Source organism: Aphidius gifuensis, linkage group LG2, assembly GCF_014905175.1.
Source record: "Aphidius gifuensis isolate YNYX2018 linkage group LG2, ASM1490517v1, whole genome shotgun sequence".
Classification (NCBI taxonomy): domain Eukaryota; kingdom Metazoa; phylum Arthropoda; class Insecta; order Hymenoptera; family Braconidae; genus Aphidius; species Aphidius gifuensis.
Genome location: NC_057789.1, coordinates 24,739,740 through 24,753,568, shown reverse-complemented (window position 1 = coordinate 24,753,568; position 13,829 = coordinate 24,739,740). Strand labels below are relative to the sequence as shown.

General features: G+C 24.8%; 6 protein-coding genes across 8 annotated transcripts; 3 read left to right on the top strand and 3 right to left on the bottom strand.

Moving 5' to 3' along the window:
* Window positions 1–154: 154 nt before the first annotated feature.
* On the bottom strand, window positions 155–2,750 carry LOC122849702 (uncharacterized protein KIAA1841 homolog). The gene is made up of 3 exons (XM_044148481.1): window positions 672–2,750; window positions 412–608; window positions 155–337 (listed from the first exon to the last, which is right to left on the bottom strand). Exons 1-3 carry the CDS (start codon window positions 2,708–2,710, stop codon window positions 222–224), a joined length of 2,352 nt encoding a protein of 783 aa, XP_044004416.1. The 5' UTR covers window positions 2,711–2,750; the 3' UTR covers window positions 155–221.
* Window positions 2,751–3,448: 698 nt separating this feature from the next.
* On the top strand, window positions 3,449–5,940 carry LOC122849704 (GPI mannosyltransferase 3). Its single transcript, XM_044148483.1, has 2 exons — window positions 3,449–4,130; window positions 4,196–5,940. Exons 1-2 carry the CDS (start codon window positions 3,823–3,825, stop codon window positions 5,361–5,363), a joined length of 1,476 nt encoding a protein of 491 aa, XP_044004418.1. The 5' UTR covers window positions 3,449–3,822; the 3' UTR covers window positions 5,364–5,940.
* LOC122849707 lies at window positions 5,808–7,998 on the top strand. The gene is made up of 6 exons (XM_044148484.1): window positions 5,808–6,292; window positions 6,500–6,612; window positions 6,842–7,236; window positions 7,302–7,494; window positions 7,563–7,644; window positions 7,712–7,998. Exons 1-6 carry the CDS (start codon window positions 6,009–6,011, stop codon window positions 7,917–7,919), a joined length of 1,275 nt encoding a protein of 424 aa, XP_044004419.1. The 5' UTR covers window positions 5,808–6,008; the 3' UTR covers window positions 7,920–7,998.
* A 52-nt stretch (window positions 7,999–8,050) lies between these two features.
* LOC122849711 (SAYSvFN domain-containing protein 1) lies at window positions 8,051–8,956 on the bottom strand. The gene is made up of 2 exons (XM_044148492.1): window positions 8,517–8,956; window positions 8,051–8,387 (listed from the first exon to the last, which is right to left on the bottom strand). Exons 1-2 carry the CDS (start codon window positions 8,618–8,620, stop codon window positions 8,051–8,053), a joined length of 441 nt encoding a protein of 146 aa, XP_044004427.1. The 5' UTR covers window positions 8,621–8,956.
* Window positions 8,957–9,021: 65 nt separating this feature from the next.
* Window positions 9,022–11,283, top strand: LOC122849703 (pescadillo homolog). The gene is made up of 3 exons (XM_044148482.1): window positions 9,022–9,208; window positions 9,285–10,876; window positions 10,994–11,283. Exons 1-2 carry the CDS (start codon window positions 9,185–9,187, stop codon window positions 10,869–10,871), a joined length of 1,611 nt encoding a protein of 536 aa, XP_044004417.1. The 5' UTR covers window positions 9,022–9,184; the 3' UTR covers window positions 10,872–10,876; window positions 10,994–11,283.
* On the bottom strand, window positions 10,918–13,816 carry LOC122849710. Of its 3 annotated transcripts, none has more exons than XM_044148490.1 (5): window positions 13,704–13,816; window positions 13,120–13,381; window positions 12,693–12,959; window positions 12,305–12,514; window positions 11,713–11,815 (listed from the first exon to the last, which is right to left on the bottom strand). In XM_044148490.1, the coding sequence occupies exons 2-5, from the start codon at window positions 13,345–13,347 to the stop codon at window positions 11,723–11,725; spliced, it is 798 nt and encodes a 265-aa protein (XP_044004425.1). In that variant the 5' UTR covers window positions 13,348–13,381; window positions 13,704–13,816; the 3' UTR covers window positions 11,713–11,722. The 3 variants fall into 3 exon arrangements, with proteins under 3 accessions (XP_044004426.1, XP_044004425.1, XP_044004424.1); XM_044148489.1 differs by having other exon boundaries at window positions 13,667–13,812; XM_044148491.1 differs by lacking the exon at window positions 13,704–13,816 and having other exon boundaries at window positions 10,918–11,815; window positions 13,120–13,587.
* Window positions 13,817–13,829: the final 13 nt, after the last annotated feature.

The window sequence follows — 13,829 nt, the reverse complement described above, 5'->3', positions numbered from 1 at the left end:
ACTCGTAATTTCTAATTCAAAAAAAGGAATATTTAACAATGAAAAATTGGAAAGATTATTAAATCGTAGTGATTTAATCAATCAAATTGACAATAATTCTAAAAAACTTAATTAATAATTTAATAAAATAAAATATATATCTCGTAATAATTACTTTTTATTATTCAAATAAATATATTCATTATTAATTATCATTAAATTATTTATTTGTCATTATTTTCTTATGATTTTGATGATTTTACTCGTACTGAAACTTTAGTATTATTTGTATTTTTATTTTTAGAAAATTGTGTTGCATGTTCACGAAATTCAGCTTCTAATTTTACATAAGTACCACCTGAATAAACACAAAGCAGTGGTATAATACAATAAATAAATGCTTAATAAATTTATTTATAAATAATAATATACCAATTGGTCTGTGATTCCATTGTTGTCCATAATAATGATGATTTTTTTGTGATTTATGGGCAATATTTGATTCAATAATATTTCGTTTTGTAAGTAAAGCAATCATTTGAGCTGCAGCACGTTCTTCAAAATCACGTTGATTATCTTGATTATATCTGACTAGTAAATTCATGTTCCAATTTCTTGCTTGATCATTTCTATCAACACAAAAATACACAACAAAATAAATTGTAATATTAAAAACAAATTATAAATAATACCTTTTAACTGAATTTCCACATTTAGATTTAATTTTTTCAACTGGTTTAAAATTTTTCCAAGCATGTGATTCTTCACTGTTATCAGAATCTTCATCAATACTACTACCACCACAACCACCACCACCAGCAGTACCAGTATCATCATCATCAGATTCACTGCTTGATAATGAATCTTTCGAACAATTTTCAACTTGTGAATTTTGTTGTTGTAATTGTTTTTTTTGATGACCTCGAGTATCACCAATTGAACAATTTTTTTTAACACTAACTCCACCCCAAAATTTTCCAAGAAGACCAAGCTTTGGTCTTGATGGTACCAATTCAATACCATCCCACCACATGACCTCTTTACATAATAATTTACCATTTGGTATTGATGAATCTTTTGTTGCAAGTCTTGTTATTTTATCTGGATAAAATTTTTGTGGTGGATCCAAAGATATAATATCTCTATACATTGTAAATATATTTAAAATATGTCCATCATAATCAGCTGTTATTTTTGGTATGTGTTCTTTATAACGACAACCTTCACGATTAATTAATACTTCAAAACGATATGCACGTTGACTACAACATGGATAACGACCAATTGGAAATGATGTTCCTCTTTGTTGTTCATTTGCAAAAAATTGTGGTTTATCTGGATGATAACAACACCAATCCATTTGATTTATTGGAAATGATATTTCACATTGACGACATGTTATAAAATGACAATCACCCCATAAATGCCAATAAACTTTTCTCCATGTACGTAATTCATTTTTTAAATTAATAATATAATCATTAAGTGTCCATGTTGTATCACGTGTATGTTTACTATAAATATTACCTTTATTATCAATTTTCATTGAACTTGAAATACATGGTACTGTATCAGATATTAATTGTATAATATATTTATGACATTTACTACATTTAAATAGTGTTGATAATGAACTATAATGTCCAATTTTATTATTTGGTGATGAATCAACTAATGATAATATTAATTTACAAAATAAACGACTTTGTACTTTATCTTTTTTATCTTTTAATTTTTCAACATCAATATTTGTAAATAAATTTGATAATTTTGTAAATATATTATCATTTAAACATGTTAATATTGTTGGTGTTTTTAATATATCAGTCATATTTTCATGACAATAAATAAGACATTGTTCAAGTAGAGGTTCCATTTGAAGAAATGATGCTGATACTGTTATTGGTATAACATTATTTGCTTCTAATATTGGCCATTCACATTTTTTAATAATATCTTTTTTAACCCATCTCATTAACCAATCAAATATTATTATATCACAATGTACTGATATATCCATTTCTTCTAGCTTTTGTCCAGCTGTAACATCACCAAAATAACACATTTTTTGAATTAATAAATTTTGTGGACAACGAAAATCTTTTTTTATATTTTTAGCTTCATCACAAACATGTATTTCAACTTCTGTTTCTAATGTTTTACGATTTAATTTATTACGTTCTTTATCTTTATCACGTGTTGTTGTTAATGATTTATCAAATGATGCTAGCAATGATGTTGTTTTTTTAGGCTCATTATTTATCATTGGCTTTTTAATAATTGGCTGTGATACAGATTGTTTTGGTATCATATATGGCAACACAGAATCCAACAAACCTTCATGTAAAATATCACTTAAATTTGTTTTTAATAATTTTGATAATGAATTATCATTATTTTCATCATTTTTATTGATTACTATATTATTTGTTTTAGATTTTTTATCTAAATCATCTGGATTATCTTTAACTTGTAAAATTTCATTGTCATTTATTAAATCTGTCTCTGTTGATTTTTCATTTGATGATTCATTGTTATTTAAATTTATTTTTGCTAATTCATTCCAATCAATTTCACTGTTTGCTGTTAATACTGCTGATAATTCATCAAAACTATCATTAACTTGATATGCTGTTCGCATAAATTCAAAAAACATTTGTACAGTTAATTCTGGATTTTTTTTATCATCATTTTTATTTGTTAATTTGTAATCTAATTTTTTATTATTCATATTTTATGATTGTTATTATTATCATTATTTAATTGGCTTGCTGAAAATTTTATTAATTTTTATTAATTATTATTTTTGTAGATATTTATATTATTTTTTTACCTTTTTATTTAGCAGCTTGTTGATTTTACTTTGATGTTTTTGTTATCATCCTTGATTAGTATTATTTTTATTGTTTAAATTTAATTTTTTTTTAGCATATTTTTGGGTCTAGAAATAATAGATACATGTATTATTTTTTTTTTATTTATATAATTTATGTTAATGATATTTTTACAGACCAAAAATCCAAGTATCCAAGGCAGATTGTTGATGATATAGATTAAACAAAATGATCCACCAGTGTCATATTGACGTGCGCAAGTTAACCATGTCTAGAAATTAAAATAAACAAATGTTTTTTATTTATTTATTTAAATAAAAAATATATAGGTATATATTTTTTTTTTTATTTGTTTATGTAATTTTAATTTACAAAATAAATAAATAGCCAACAGCTAATTTTTGAATTTTATCTTTTTTTTTTTTTATTGTCATTTGATTTATTTAAACAAATTAATAATTAATGTAAATTTATTTTATAAATTAATTATTAATAAACAATAATTGCATAAAAAAAAATTATAAATAAATTTATTTGAAATTTTTAAGGTGAATTTCCACTCAATTTATTGTCGTCAATTTCGGATCGCCCAATTCAGCCCAATTCGTTAATTTATTATTATTATTTTTGTTTGTAAATAAACATTGAAATATTGTGTGGTTATGTACATTTGTTTATTTTTAAATAAACTAATTAATTATAAATTTCAAATGAAAATAGACAGTTAAATTATTGTAGAAATATTTTGTTAATTATCAAAAGAATTAATTCGTTTCGATTTTTATATGGGATGAGGATTCATCAGCATCATCAACAAACCCTTGACAGTTCTTGGTGTTGTCATTAACATTTAGTGTTTAATTGTTAACTTAGTAATTTAAACAGTCATTTTGATAATGTTTAAATGTAAACGCAGTGCTTGATATTTATTTATTTCAAATCGAAAAATGCACAAACAAATTACAATTGTTTCTGAGTTATAAATTCAAAAATTTCTAACAACTAAAAAATGCTGTTTAAAAAACCAAAATATGTTTTAATTAGTCTCATTATTTGGAGATTAATATCTGTATATATTGTACAAACAAGTCATGTACCAGATGAATATTGGCAGTCTCTTGAAGTAGCTCATAATTTAGCATTTAATTATGGTCATCTAACATGGGAATGGAAGTCAATGATAAGAAGTTACATATATCCATTTTTAATATCAGTATTGTACAAAATTTTAGCAACACTTAATTTAGACTCTGTCAATATGTTGACAACAATTCCTCGAATATTTCAAGCAGCCCTAAGTGGATATGCTGATTACAGGTATCAATCAGCCAAAAATACATTTTACAATATCAAATTTACTAAATGACTTATCTCATTTCCAGATTTTATCTTTGGACGAAAAATAAGCTAACAGTATTTTGTTTAGCAATCAATTGGTACTGGTATTATTGTGCAACAAGAACTTTAACAAATACTTTGGAGACATCATTAACAATAATTGCACTATCAGTATTTCCTTGGAGAAAAAATAAAAGAAACACATCAAATGACACAAAATTTCTATGGATATTAGGATTTATATGTGCAATAAGACCAACAATAATTATTCCATGGATACCACTTTGTCTTTATCATATATTTTCATCAACAAAAAGTATTATACTTTTATTTTTTCAATACACTGGTATTGTAATATTTACACTAACATATTCAACAATAATTGACACATATTGTTATGGTGAATTAATAATAACACCCCTAGAATTTTTTCGTTTAAATATCATTAATAATATCGCTGATTTTTATGGCAAGCATCATTTATTGTGGTATTTTTTTGTTGGCTTACCTGTTATAAGTGGATTGTTTGCCATTTATTTACCATTTGTTGGATATGAAATTATAAAAAATTATCGTAATTTAACTAAACAATTAGTTTGTCTTGTTTCGATTCTATGGACAATTTTTATTTATTCATTATTGGAACATAAAGAATTTAGATTTTTATTGCCAATTTTACCGATGATTATTTATATTTGTACGTGTACACCATTTACAAATAATTTAATGTCAAATAAGTTTAAAAAATTGTTAATTGGAATATTAATTTTAACTAATATTTTACCGGGTATTTATTTTAGTGTTATTCATCAACGTGGTCCACTTGATACTGTTAAATTTTTAGAGGATAAATTGACTGTTGAAAATTTAGATAAACATGATATTATGTATTTAACACCTTGTCATGCTTTTCCACTTTACAGTCATATACATAAAAATATAACAATTAAATTTTTAACTTGTGAACCAAATTTACATTACATCAATAATTATACTGATGAAGCTGATGAATTTTTTCAAAATCCAAGCAATTGGCTTGATGATAATTATAAAAATTTATCATTACCTAGTCTTTTAATTGTTTATGATAATATTGTTAATCGTATATCTGGTTTTTTAAAAAATTATAAACCAATTGTTAAATTATTTAATTCACATTTTCCACAAAATAATTATGGTCATTATATCATTGTTTATGAGCGAATTAATTAATGCTTAAAAATTATAAATAAATAATTTATTATGTTGTTTAAAATATATTAATATTTAATTATTTTAATAAGAATATTATTTTTTTTCTTTTCAACGACTTGGTCTATTTTATTTTTATATTATTATTTTTCAATTTTTTGTGTCGACAGTTAGGAGACCTTGAACACTTGTACTCAAACTATTTTTATAAAGTTTGGAATTTAAAAATATTAATGCGTATTTATTATTTAAAAAATAATAAACTATTATCAATTAATTTGATATAAAAAATGAATATTTAAAATATTTAATACGTTTGATTAATTTATTTTGAAAATTAAATTATATTATTAAAATTGTTGAATATATTTCGGTTTATTATAGAAAAAAATTGATATTAAAATAGTAATTTTAGAGTGGTGGTAATTCAAGTAACTTGAGAAACTTATTTTATTATTTTTTTTTGATTATTATAACAGTCTTGATTCAAGCATTTTGCCAAAAAGTCTTTTTATATTTTATTATTTGACGATATTCAAGTACATCAATGTTTATATTATTTCCAAAATAAATAAACAATTAAATATAAAAAAATAAATTGATATTTGAAATTATTATAGGATAGCTTTTTAATTGGTATATTTATTTAAAAAAAAAAAAATAATAATGCAGCGTGTATTGAGTTATCAAACAGCACGCGGTTTTGAAGAAACAAGTGAATTTATAACAAAAAGAATGTGTATATCATTTTTATTTTCAATTGGATTTTTGTGTCTTGTATGTGGTTTTTGTCTTGGTAGATTTGCTGCTGATACAGCAAGTAATACACGTGTTGAACAAGAACGTCTTGAACATACTGGTAATGGCCTTGAAAATGTTGAATACATGAGACAAATTATTATTGAAAAATTACAAAATAATAATTATTCAATTGATCAATTATCATACAAGTAAGTTTACTCTGGCGGAAATTTTTCTCCGATATTTCTTAAATAATTCTCTGACTTTTCCCTCGAATTTCTCCGAGTTTATAAATTAGGAAAAAATCGGAGAAATATCGGAGGAATCATTTTTGTCAGAGCATTTATTTATCATAAAAAATTATAAATATTAATTAACAAAAACCTTGATATATTATTTATTTTTTTATATAAAAGAAATGGCAGTTTAAAAAGTATCAAAGAAATGTTATCAAGCTTAGAATATTTTGATAAATTAACATTTCAAATGGGATGCATCATTGGTACTGTTACTGGTAGACGTGAACCAGGTAATTAATTACTTTTATTTAAAACGTGATTTATTGAACTTCCGCATCAGGTTATTTTTCTGCAGCTTCAAAGAATCTCATAGAAACCACGAAAATCGACCAAATACACATCAATTATTCATAAAATAATAATATCTCTGAGAATTGAACGTGTAAGTTGATCGTTTTCCATGGTTTCTATGAGATTATTTTGCCTATTTTTGCTAAATTTTCCTATTTCTATTTCAAGATAAATTTGTTGTTCTTCATGCAACAGAATCACCAACAATGTCAATTGTAATTGAAATAATTAAAGAACTAAATAATTTAAATATACAATACAAATGGATCCCAAGAAGAAGTTTAACATTTATCATGTGTGAAAAACATCATGATAATAATGATTCATCAATAAATAATTGCATTGATTATGTTCCAACTTATAGTAGAAAAAATATTGTTGCTTTCGTATCATTAGAGGCTGAATCATTGTATTCTGATGGAAAATATTTGACATCAGGATCTGATATGGTAACATCAGTTGTATTGGAAACCATGAAAGAACATAAAAATATTGAGCATGATATATTTAATAATAAAATTTGTCGGTTAAATATTGATGTACCACATGCAAGAATAAAATATGTATGTACTTTGATATTTAAATTTGGTAGTTTATGTTTTATTGATGATTTTTAAATTTTTTGCAGACGAAATTAGCAATAGTTTCTGATGATCATGATGACATGTTTATTGTTAATTGGAAAAATTTTGCTGGAATAGCAACAACAAGTATTTGGAAGCTTTCACAAATAACATTGTTTCATTGGTATCCTCAAAATATTAAAGACACAATTGATCATACATTAACAGATTTGCATGATGTACCATCAACACTTAAAAGTATAAATAATATTTTGTTAATTAAATAAATACATGATATTTAGCATTAATTGATTATTAATTTGCAGAAAATATTGAGGATAAAATCAAGATAATAACAAAGTTTGGAAATAATTTAAAAGACAAGACAAATTCAATCACACCATTCAAGTAATTATAAATAATTAATTAATATACATTATAAATAATTGTAAAATATAATTTATTTATGTTTCAGACCACTGGATGTTAGAATGATGAATGATTTAATTTTAAATCTTGATATTAATTTACTGTGTTTAGATGAAAATTTAAAATCAAAAACAGATGTTACAATAATTTATGAATCATTTACAAATAAAAATAATATTAATAAATATCTTGAAGAAATGTTAAATTGTTACAACAAAATTATAAATAATTTTACAATAAATATAATAACATGATAATATTTATAACAGTGTATTTATTTTTATATTAATTATATAAAAATTTTTAGATAACAAAATTTAATTTTTCAATAGTAAAATTTAATTTCTAATAATAAAATATATTTATAATAATTTATTATTGTTAATTACAACAATGATGAATGTGTAACTCCATAGCCCATTTGTTTTTCTAGCTGTTCAATATTAATTGTACCTTGTATAGCTTCACAATTTGGATTAAAAACAGAATAAGCACTTATTTCACCTTTTTTTTTCTTTTCTGATCTTGTATTAATCCATATAAAAAATAATGCTGATATTATAAAATAAACAGCTCCAAATTCTACTTGTAAAGCTATCAAATAAACTGTTATCCAAAGTAACAGATATAATAATTTAAGAGCTAGTGATGATTCTTCAGGTAATGGAATATCTGTACTTTCTTCAGAATTAATACTCTCTAGATCATCAGTATCCTGTAAACTTACAATTTTCATTTTTTTTTTTACATAAAAATTTAAATTAATATTCACTGTAAATTGTTATTTAAATAATTCAATAAATTATAATTATAAAAAACAACATCTTGGTTGATATGATGTGTTTATTTACCTTGTATTTCTTTCAACAAAAACATTTTGTATTGAGTCTTTGATATTTGTCATAATTTTTTCTTGACGTTTTTTTAGACGATATGCTTTTAGCTTTTCTTCCATTTGGCATTTATAAACTCAATGTCTATTAATAATTGTTATTGTTGTACTTTGTTTATTGTTATATTGCCAGTGTGCTGTCAAATCAACTGGAACAGCCTTCAAGTATTATTCAAGGTTGACACTTGACATACAAGGTGTATTTTTATTTAATGTTTATTGCAGTGTTTTAATTTCGAAAATATATATTTGATATTATTTATATTATGGTAATAAAAAATATTTAATGATTATTAATTTTATAGGGTTTAATATGAGTGCATATGTTTTTTACGATTTTAATAAACAAATAAAAAAATATGACAGCTCATTGTTTTGTTGGCAATTGAATTTTACATGATAATAGAGGAATCTTTTTTAACACTTCCATTTACTTCCGAACTGTTCCGAACTAATACGAACAGTTCCGAACCAAATACCCACATTGTCAAGAATTTTCATACAAGCCACTGGCCACAACGTGGTTTTGTGGAGTATATTTTCATTTTTAATTAAACAATTTTATACACATGTTGTTTTTTAAATAATAATATAGAAATACATATTGTAATTATTACTAATTAAATCATGGTTGCTAATGGCCAAAAAAAGGTAAAAAATCAGTTGTTATAATCATGTTATTATTTTGAGGTTATTTTTATTATATTGTTATTTTTTTTTTCTACAGTACAAAACTGGGGAAGGTGCTCAGTTTTTAACGAGGAAAGCTGCTTTGAAAAAATTGCAGCTAAGTCTTAATGATTTTAGAAAACTTTGCATAATCAAGGGAATTTACCCAAGAGAGCCAAGAAAATGGAAACGTGCATTAAAAGGAAAATCAGGCATAAGGACATTGTACCACATTAAGGATATACAATTTTTAATGCATGAAGCAATCATTTGGAAATTGAGAGACACCAAAATATTCAATAGAAAAATGAGTAAAGCTAAAGCCTTGAAAAATTATTCTGACATGAAACGTTATTTGGATAATCGTCCAGTTGTCAAGTTGGATCACATTGTCAAAGAACGTTATCCAACATTTATTGATGCTCTAAGGGACCTAGATGATTGTTTGACTTTGTGTTTTTTATTTAGTTCATTTCCATCAATGCCACATATACCAAGAGATCAAACTGACCTCTGCAAAAGACTTACTGTTGAATTCTTGAATGCAGTTATTGCTGGTAAATGGTTGAAAAAAGTGTTTGTCAGTATCAAAGGTTATTATTATCAAGCAGAAATTAAAGGACAAACCATCACATGGATTGTACCACATAACTTTTCATTTGAGCCACAATCAAAGGCTGAAGTTGACTTTAGAATAATGTCAACATTTGTTGAATTTTATGTTTATATGCTTGGGTTTGTTAACTACAGACTATATCACACACTCAACATGTATTATCCACCTAAATCAAATGCCATTGGTAATGTTGAAAAGCCAAGAAATGATGATGAAGATTATATTACTGAGACTTCTCTTTTTGAGGGTAAAAAATTCTTTTTAAATCGTGAAGTACCACGTGAACCTTTGGTATTTGTAATTCGTGCATTTGGTGGAGAAGTGTCATGGGATAAAACATCATTTGCTGGATCAACATTTGATGAAAATAATGAGACAATAACACATCAAATTGTTGATAGACCAAGCATGGAAAAACAATTTATTTCACGTTATTATGTTCAACCACAATGGGTATTTGACTCGATTAATAGAGGTGAATTGTTACCAGTTGAAGAATATTTAATGGGTGCAATACTTCCACCACATTTATCACCATTTAAAAATGAACAATTGAATGACGTTTACATGCCACCAGAAGAACGTGCAATGGTTGATCCAACTTACAAATTAGATGCTGATGTTGACGATGATGATGATGATGAAGAAGAAGAAGAAAATATAGAGCAAGATGAGGAAGATGCTGAGCTGGAAAATACCGAAGGTCCAGAATCAGATCAAGATGATAATGATGAAGAGCAAGAATTAGATGTAGAAGAACAAAATAAATTGGCTAAAAAGAAAACAATGAAAGTCAAGGCTGGTGAAGTAGTTAAAGAAGTACCATGGGCTGCTGCTAAAGAAGATAAACATGCTTTCAATCTTCGTGCAAAATTAATGAAGCCAAAACATAAGAAATTCTACAAGGCTGTTACTGAAGGACGTAAAGATCGTAAAAAAGAAATTCATATTTTACGTAAAAAGAGAATGCGTAGTGATGCTGAAAAAAAAAGTCAACTCAAAAAAGATAAAAAAATGAAAACACAATAAACAATGTTAGTATTTTATTCATAATCAATAAAAAAATTTAACTCAATTTATTCCACAATTTTTTTATTAATTAAAATTTCGTTGTTTATTAATTAGTAATAATTACAAATTAAATATTTCAGAATTTCCATTGAAAGAAACAGGATAAATTAATTATTAATTGTCTTATCAAAAGCTTTATAAAAAAATATTTTTTTCGATTTGAAAAATCTTTTGTCTTTGAATTTACTGGTGAATCAATTGAGTCTGGTTCATTTAATAATTTATCAAGTCTTTGGAAAATTGCTAGTAGCAATAAATGGTCGATTGCATAAAATATTTTCCATTTTGTATTTATTATTTAAATACAATTTTAAAAAATGTAATTGTAAAAAATTTAATTTAATAAAAATATTAAGTTGCTTTTAATTTATTTACAGACAATTTTTATTATTTTTATTAAATAATGTACAAATAAATCGAATAACTAGTTTTGAATTTCTTTTTTCTTGATAGAGTTAATTTCAATTTATTTATTCATTTTAAACAATAATTATATTTATAATTTTAGCAATAGCTTGAAGTTTCAAACATACTCTAGATACTTCTACTAGATGGCTTTTATTATTCAAAAAGGCAATGTCCCTGCATCAAGAACAGTGATGTTCCTGTCCATCAACATAATGAATGGTATATTCATTATCTTGTACAATTTTTTTAATAACATCATGTAAATCTTTGGCATTAATACGTAATGGTAATTTAACAAGATGTGGATTACCAAATAATTTAGTTCCTTCACAATTATTTGGTGCTTCATCAGTCGTATCATGACGTAATACAAGTGGTACATTTAATATTCCAATTGCTGGTCATGGTCTTCCAGTTTGATCAATTTTTGTAAATGACGTACTATCAACTTTACGTGCACAACATGGACATTCACGTGATCTTGTAAAATATCCCTTTAAAACAAAAGAAAAAATTTTATTAGTTAAATATTTAAAAATAAATTTTTAAAATTGATAAAAAAATAGATATATAAAATAAATAATCTCTCAGAAATTGACAGTATCAAATTAGTCTGAATTGAGTTCCAGTTTAAAAAAAAAAAAACTAGCTTGCAGATTGTACTCAAAATGCGGATTACACGAGTTTCCAATTTAACAATAATCACCTCAACAATGTCACATTGACAAAGTATCCCAGGCAATTGAAAATTGTCAAACCATTTCTGGTTCCCATGCGTGTTATTATAACACCACCCAGCTAGAGTGTTTTGATAAACCTTGTCTCAGACCTTCCCGAGGTATTAATTACCATTGGTAACATAATTATGTACCCAGTTTGTAAACCCCAACTGCTAGATTGACACTGTCATTGGTCATCATTGAGATTTTAATTTATTTATATAAAAAAGTATCAGTTAATAAAAGAAAAAAAAAGTTAATTACCTTAATACAATTATCACAAACAACAAATTTACAATTATTTTCATCATGTCTACTCAAGTCACCATCCAATTCTTCAAGGCATATAATACATGGTCCAATTTCAACATAATCATTCACTCGTGGTCTTCTAGTTGGATCAATTTTTGTAAATGACGTTCTATCAACTTTACGTGGACAACATGGACAATCACGTGATACTTTAAAATATCCCTTTAAAACAAAAGAAAAAACAAAACAAAATATTTTATTAGTTAAATATTTAAAAATAAATTTTTAAAATTGATAAAAAAATAGATATATAAAATAAATAATCTCTCAGAAATTATATTATAAAAAAGTATCAATTCATATTTTGTATTAATAAAAGAAAAAACAAAAAGTTAATTACCTCAATACAATTATCACAAACAACAAATTTACAATTATTTTCATCATGTCTACTCAAGTCACCATCCAATTCTTCAAGGCATACAATACATGGTCCAATTTCAACATAATCATTTGTATTATTTTTTGTTAAATCAGTATCTGTTAAACGATCATTACTAGTAGCATCAGGTGTTGTTGTAGTTGATTCAGCTGGTGGTTCAGGTAATTCAAATGCATATATTGTTCTATTTGTATCATCAACATGTCTCAATTGCATATTGTCATCCTGCGAAAAATAATTAAATAAAATTAATCTATCAATAACAAGAGTGTTCTTTCATTGATTTTTTTTTATATTGGAGGGCAGTATCAACGATATTTTAATCTTTAAAAAATGCTATTTTCTTAACCCTCCATTTAGAATGAATAATAAAAAAATTATTTACCAATATTCTTGTTGCGATATGATCTTCTAAAACTTCAGCAAATGCAATATTGTTTATTGATACATCATCAATACCAAGTAATTTAATAAGTTCTTCTTTCATTTTAACAACACGTGATTGTTTGTTTAATGATAAAACACATTTTGTTGCTGGTTCAATTGATGCTGGTACATATGTTACAGTTAATTGACGTTCCATAGCATGTGGTAATGGTACTGACAAATACATAAATGGCTCGTATGTTACATTCAGCGCAAACAACCTGTAAATCACAAACAATTACAATTAATAAATAATTTCATGTAGCTGTTATAATATACCTTGATATCATGAATTTTTTTTTCATCATATTAACAACAATTAATCATTGTATTATTATAATTATTAGCACTAAAAAATTTTTAAAATTTGTTTATTTTTTTTCTTGTTCAATTTAAAAAAATTAATTGACGTAAAAAAAAAAAAAAATTGAAGTATCATAATGAAGGTTGACCACGTGATGAATTGATGATTTGTTAGAAAAAAAAAAAAATTTTCTCTGACTTACCAACTTCACCATCAGGCATCAATTGATGAATTGGTACCAAAACTTCTACAGGGAAAAATTAATAATTTTTTAATTGTTTAATTAGTTTAACTAGTTTAATTGTTTGGTAGGCACACGACAAGGAAAACGATAGAGTCTGCACCGTTGCCCATGGAAAATAAAA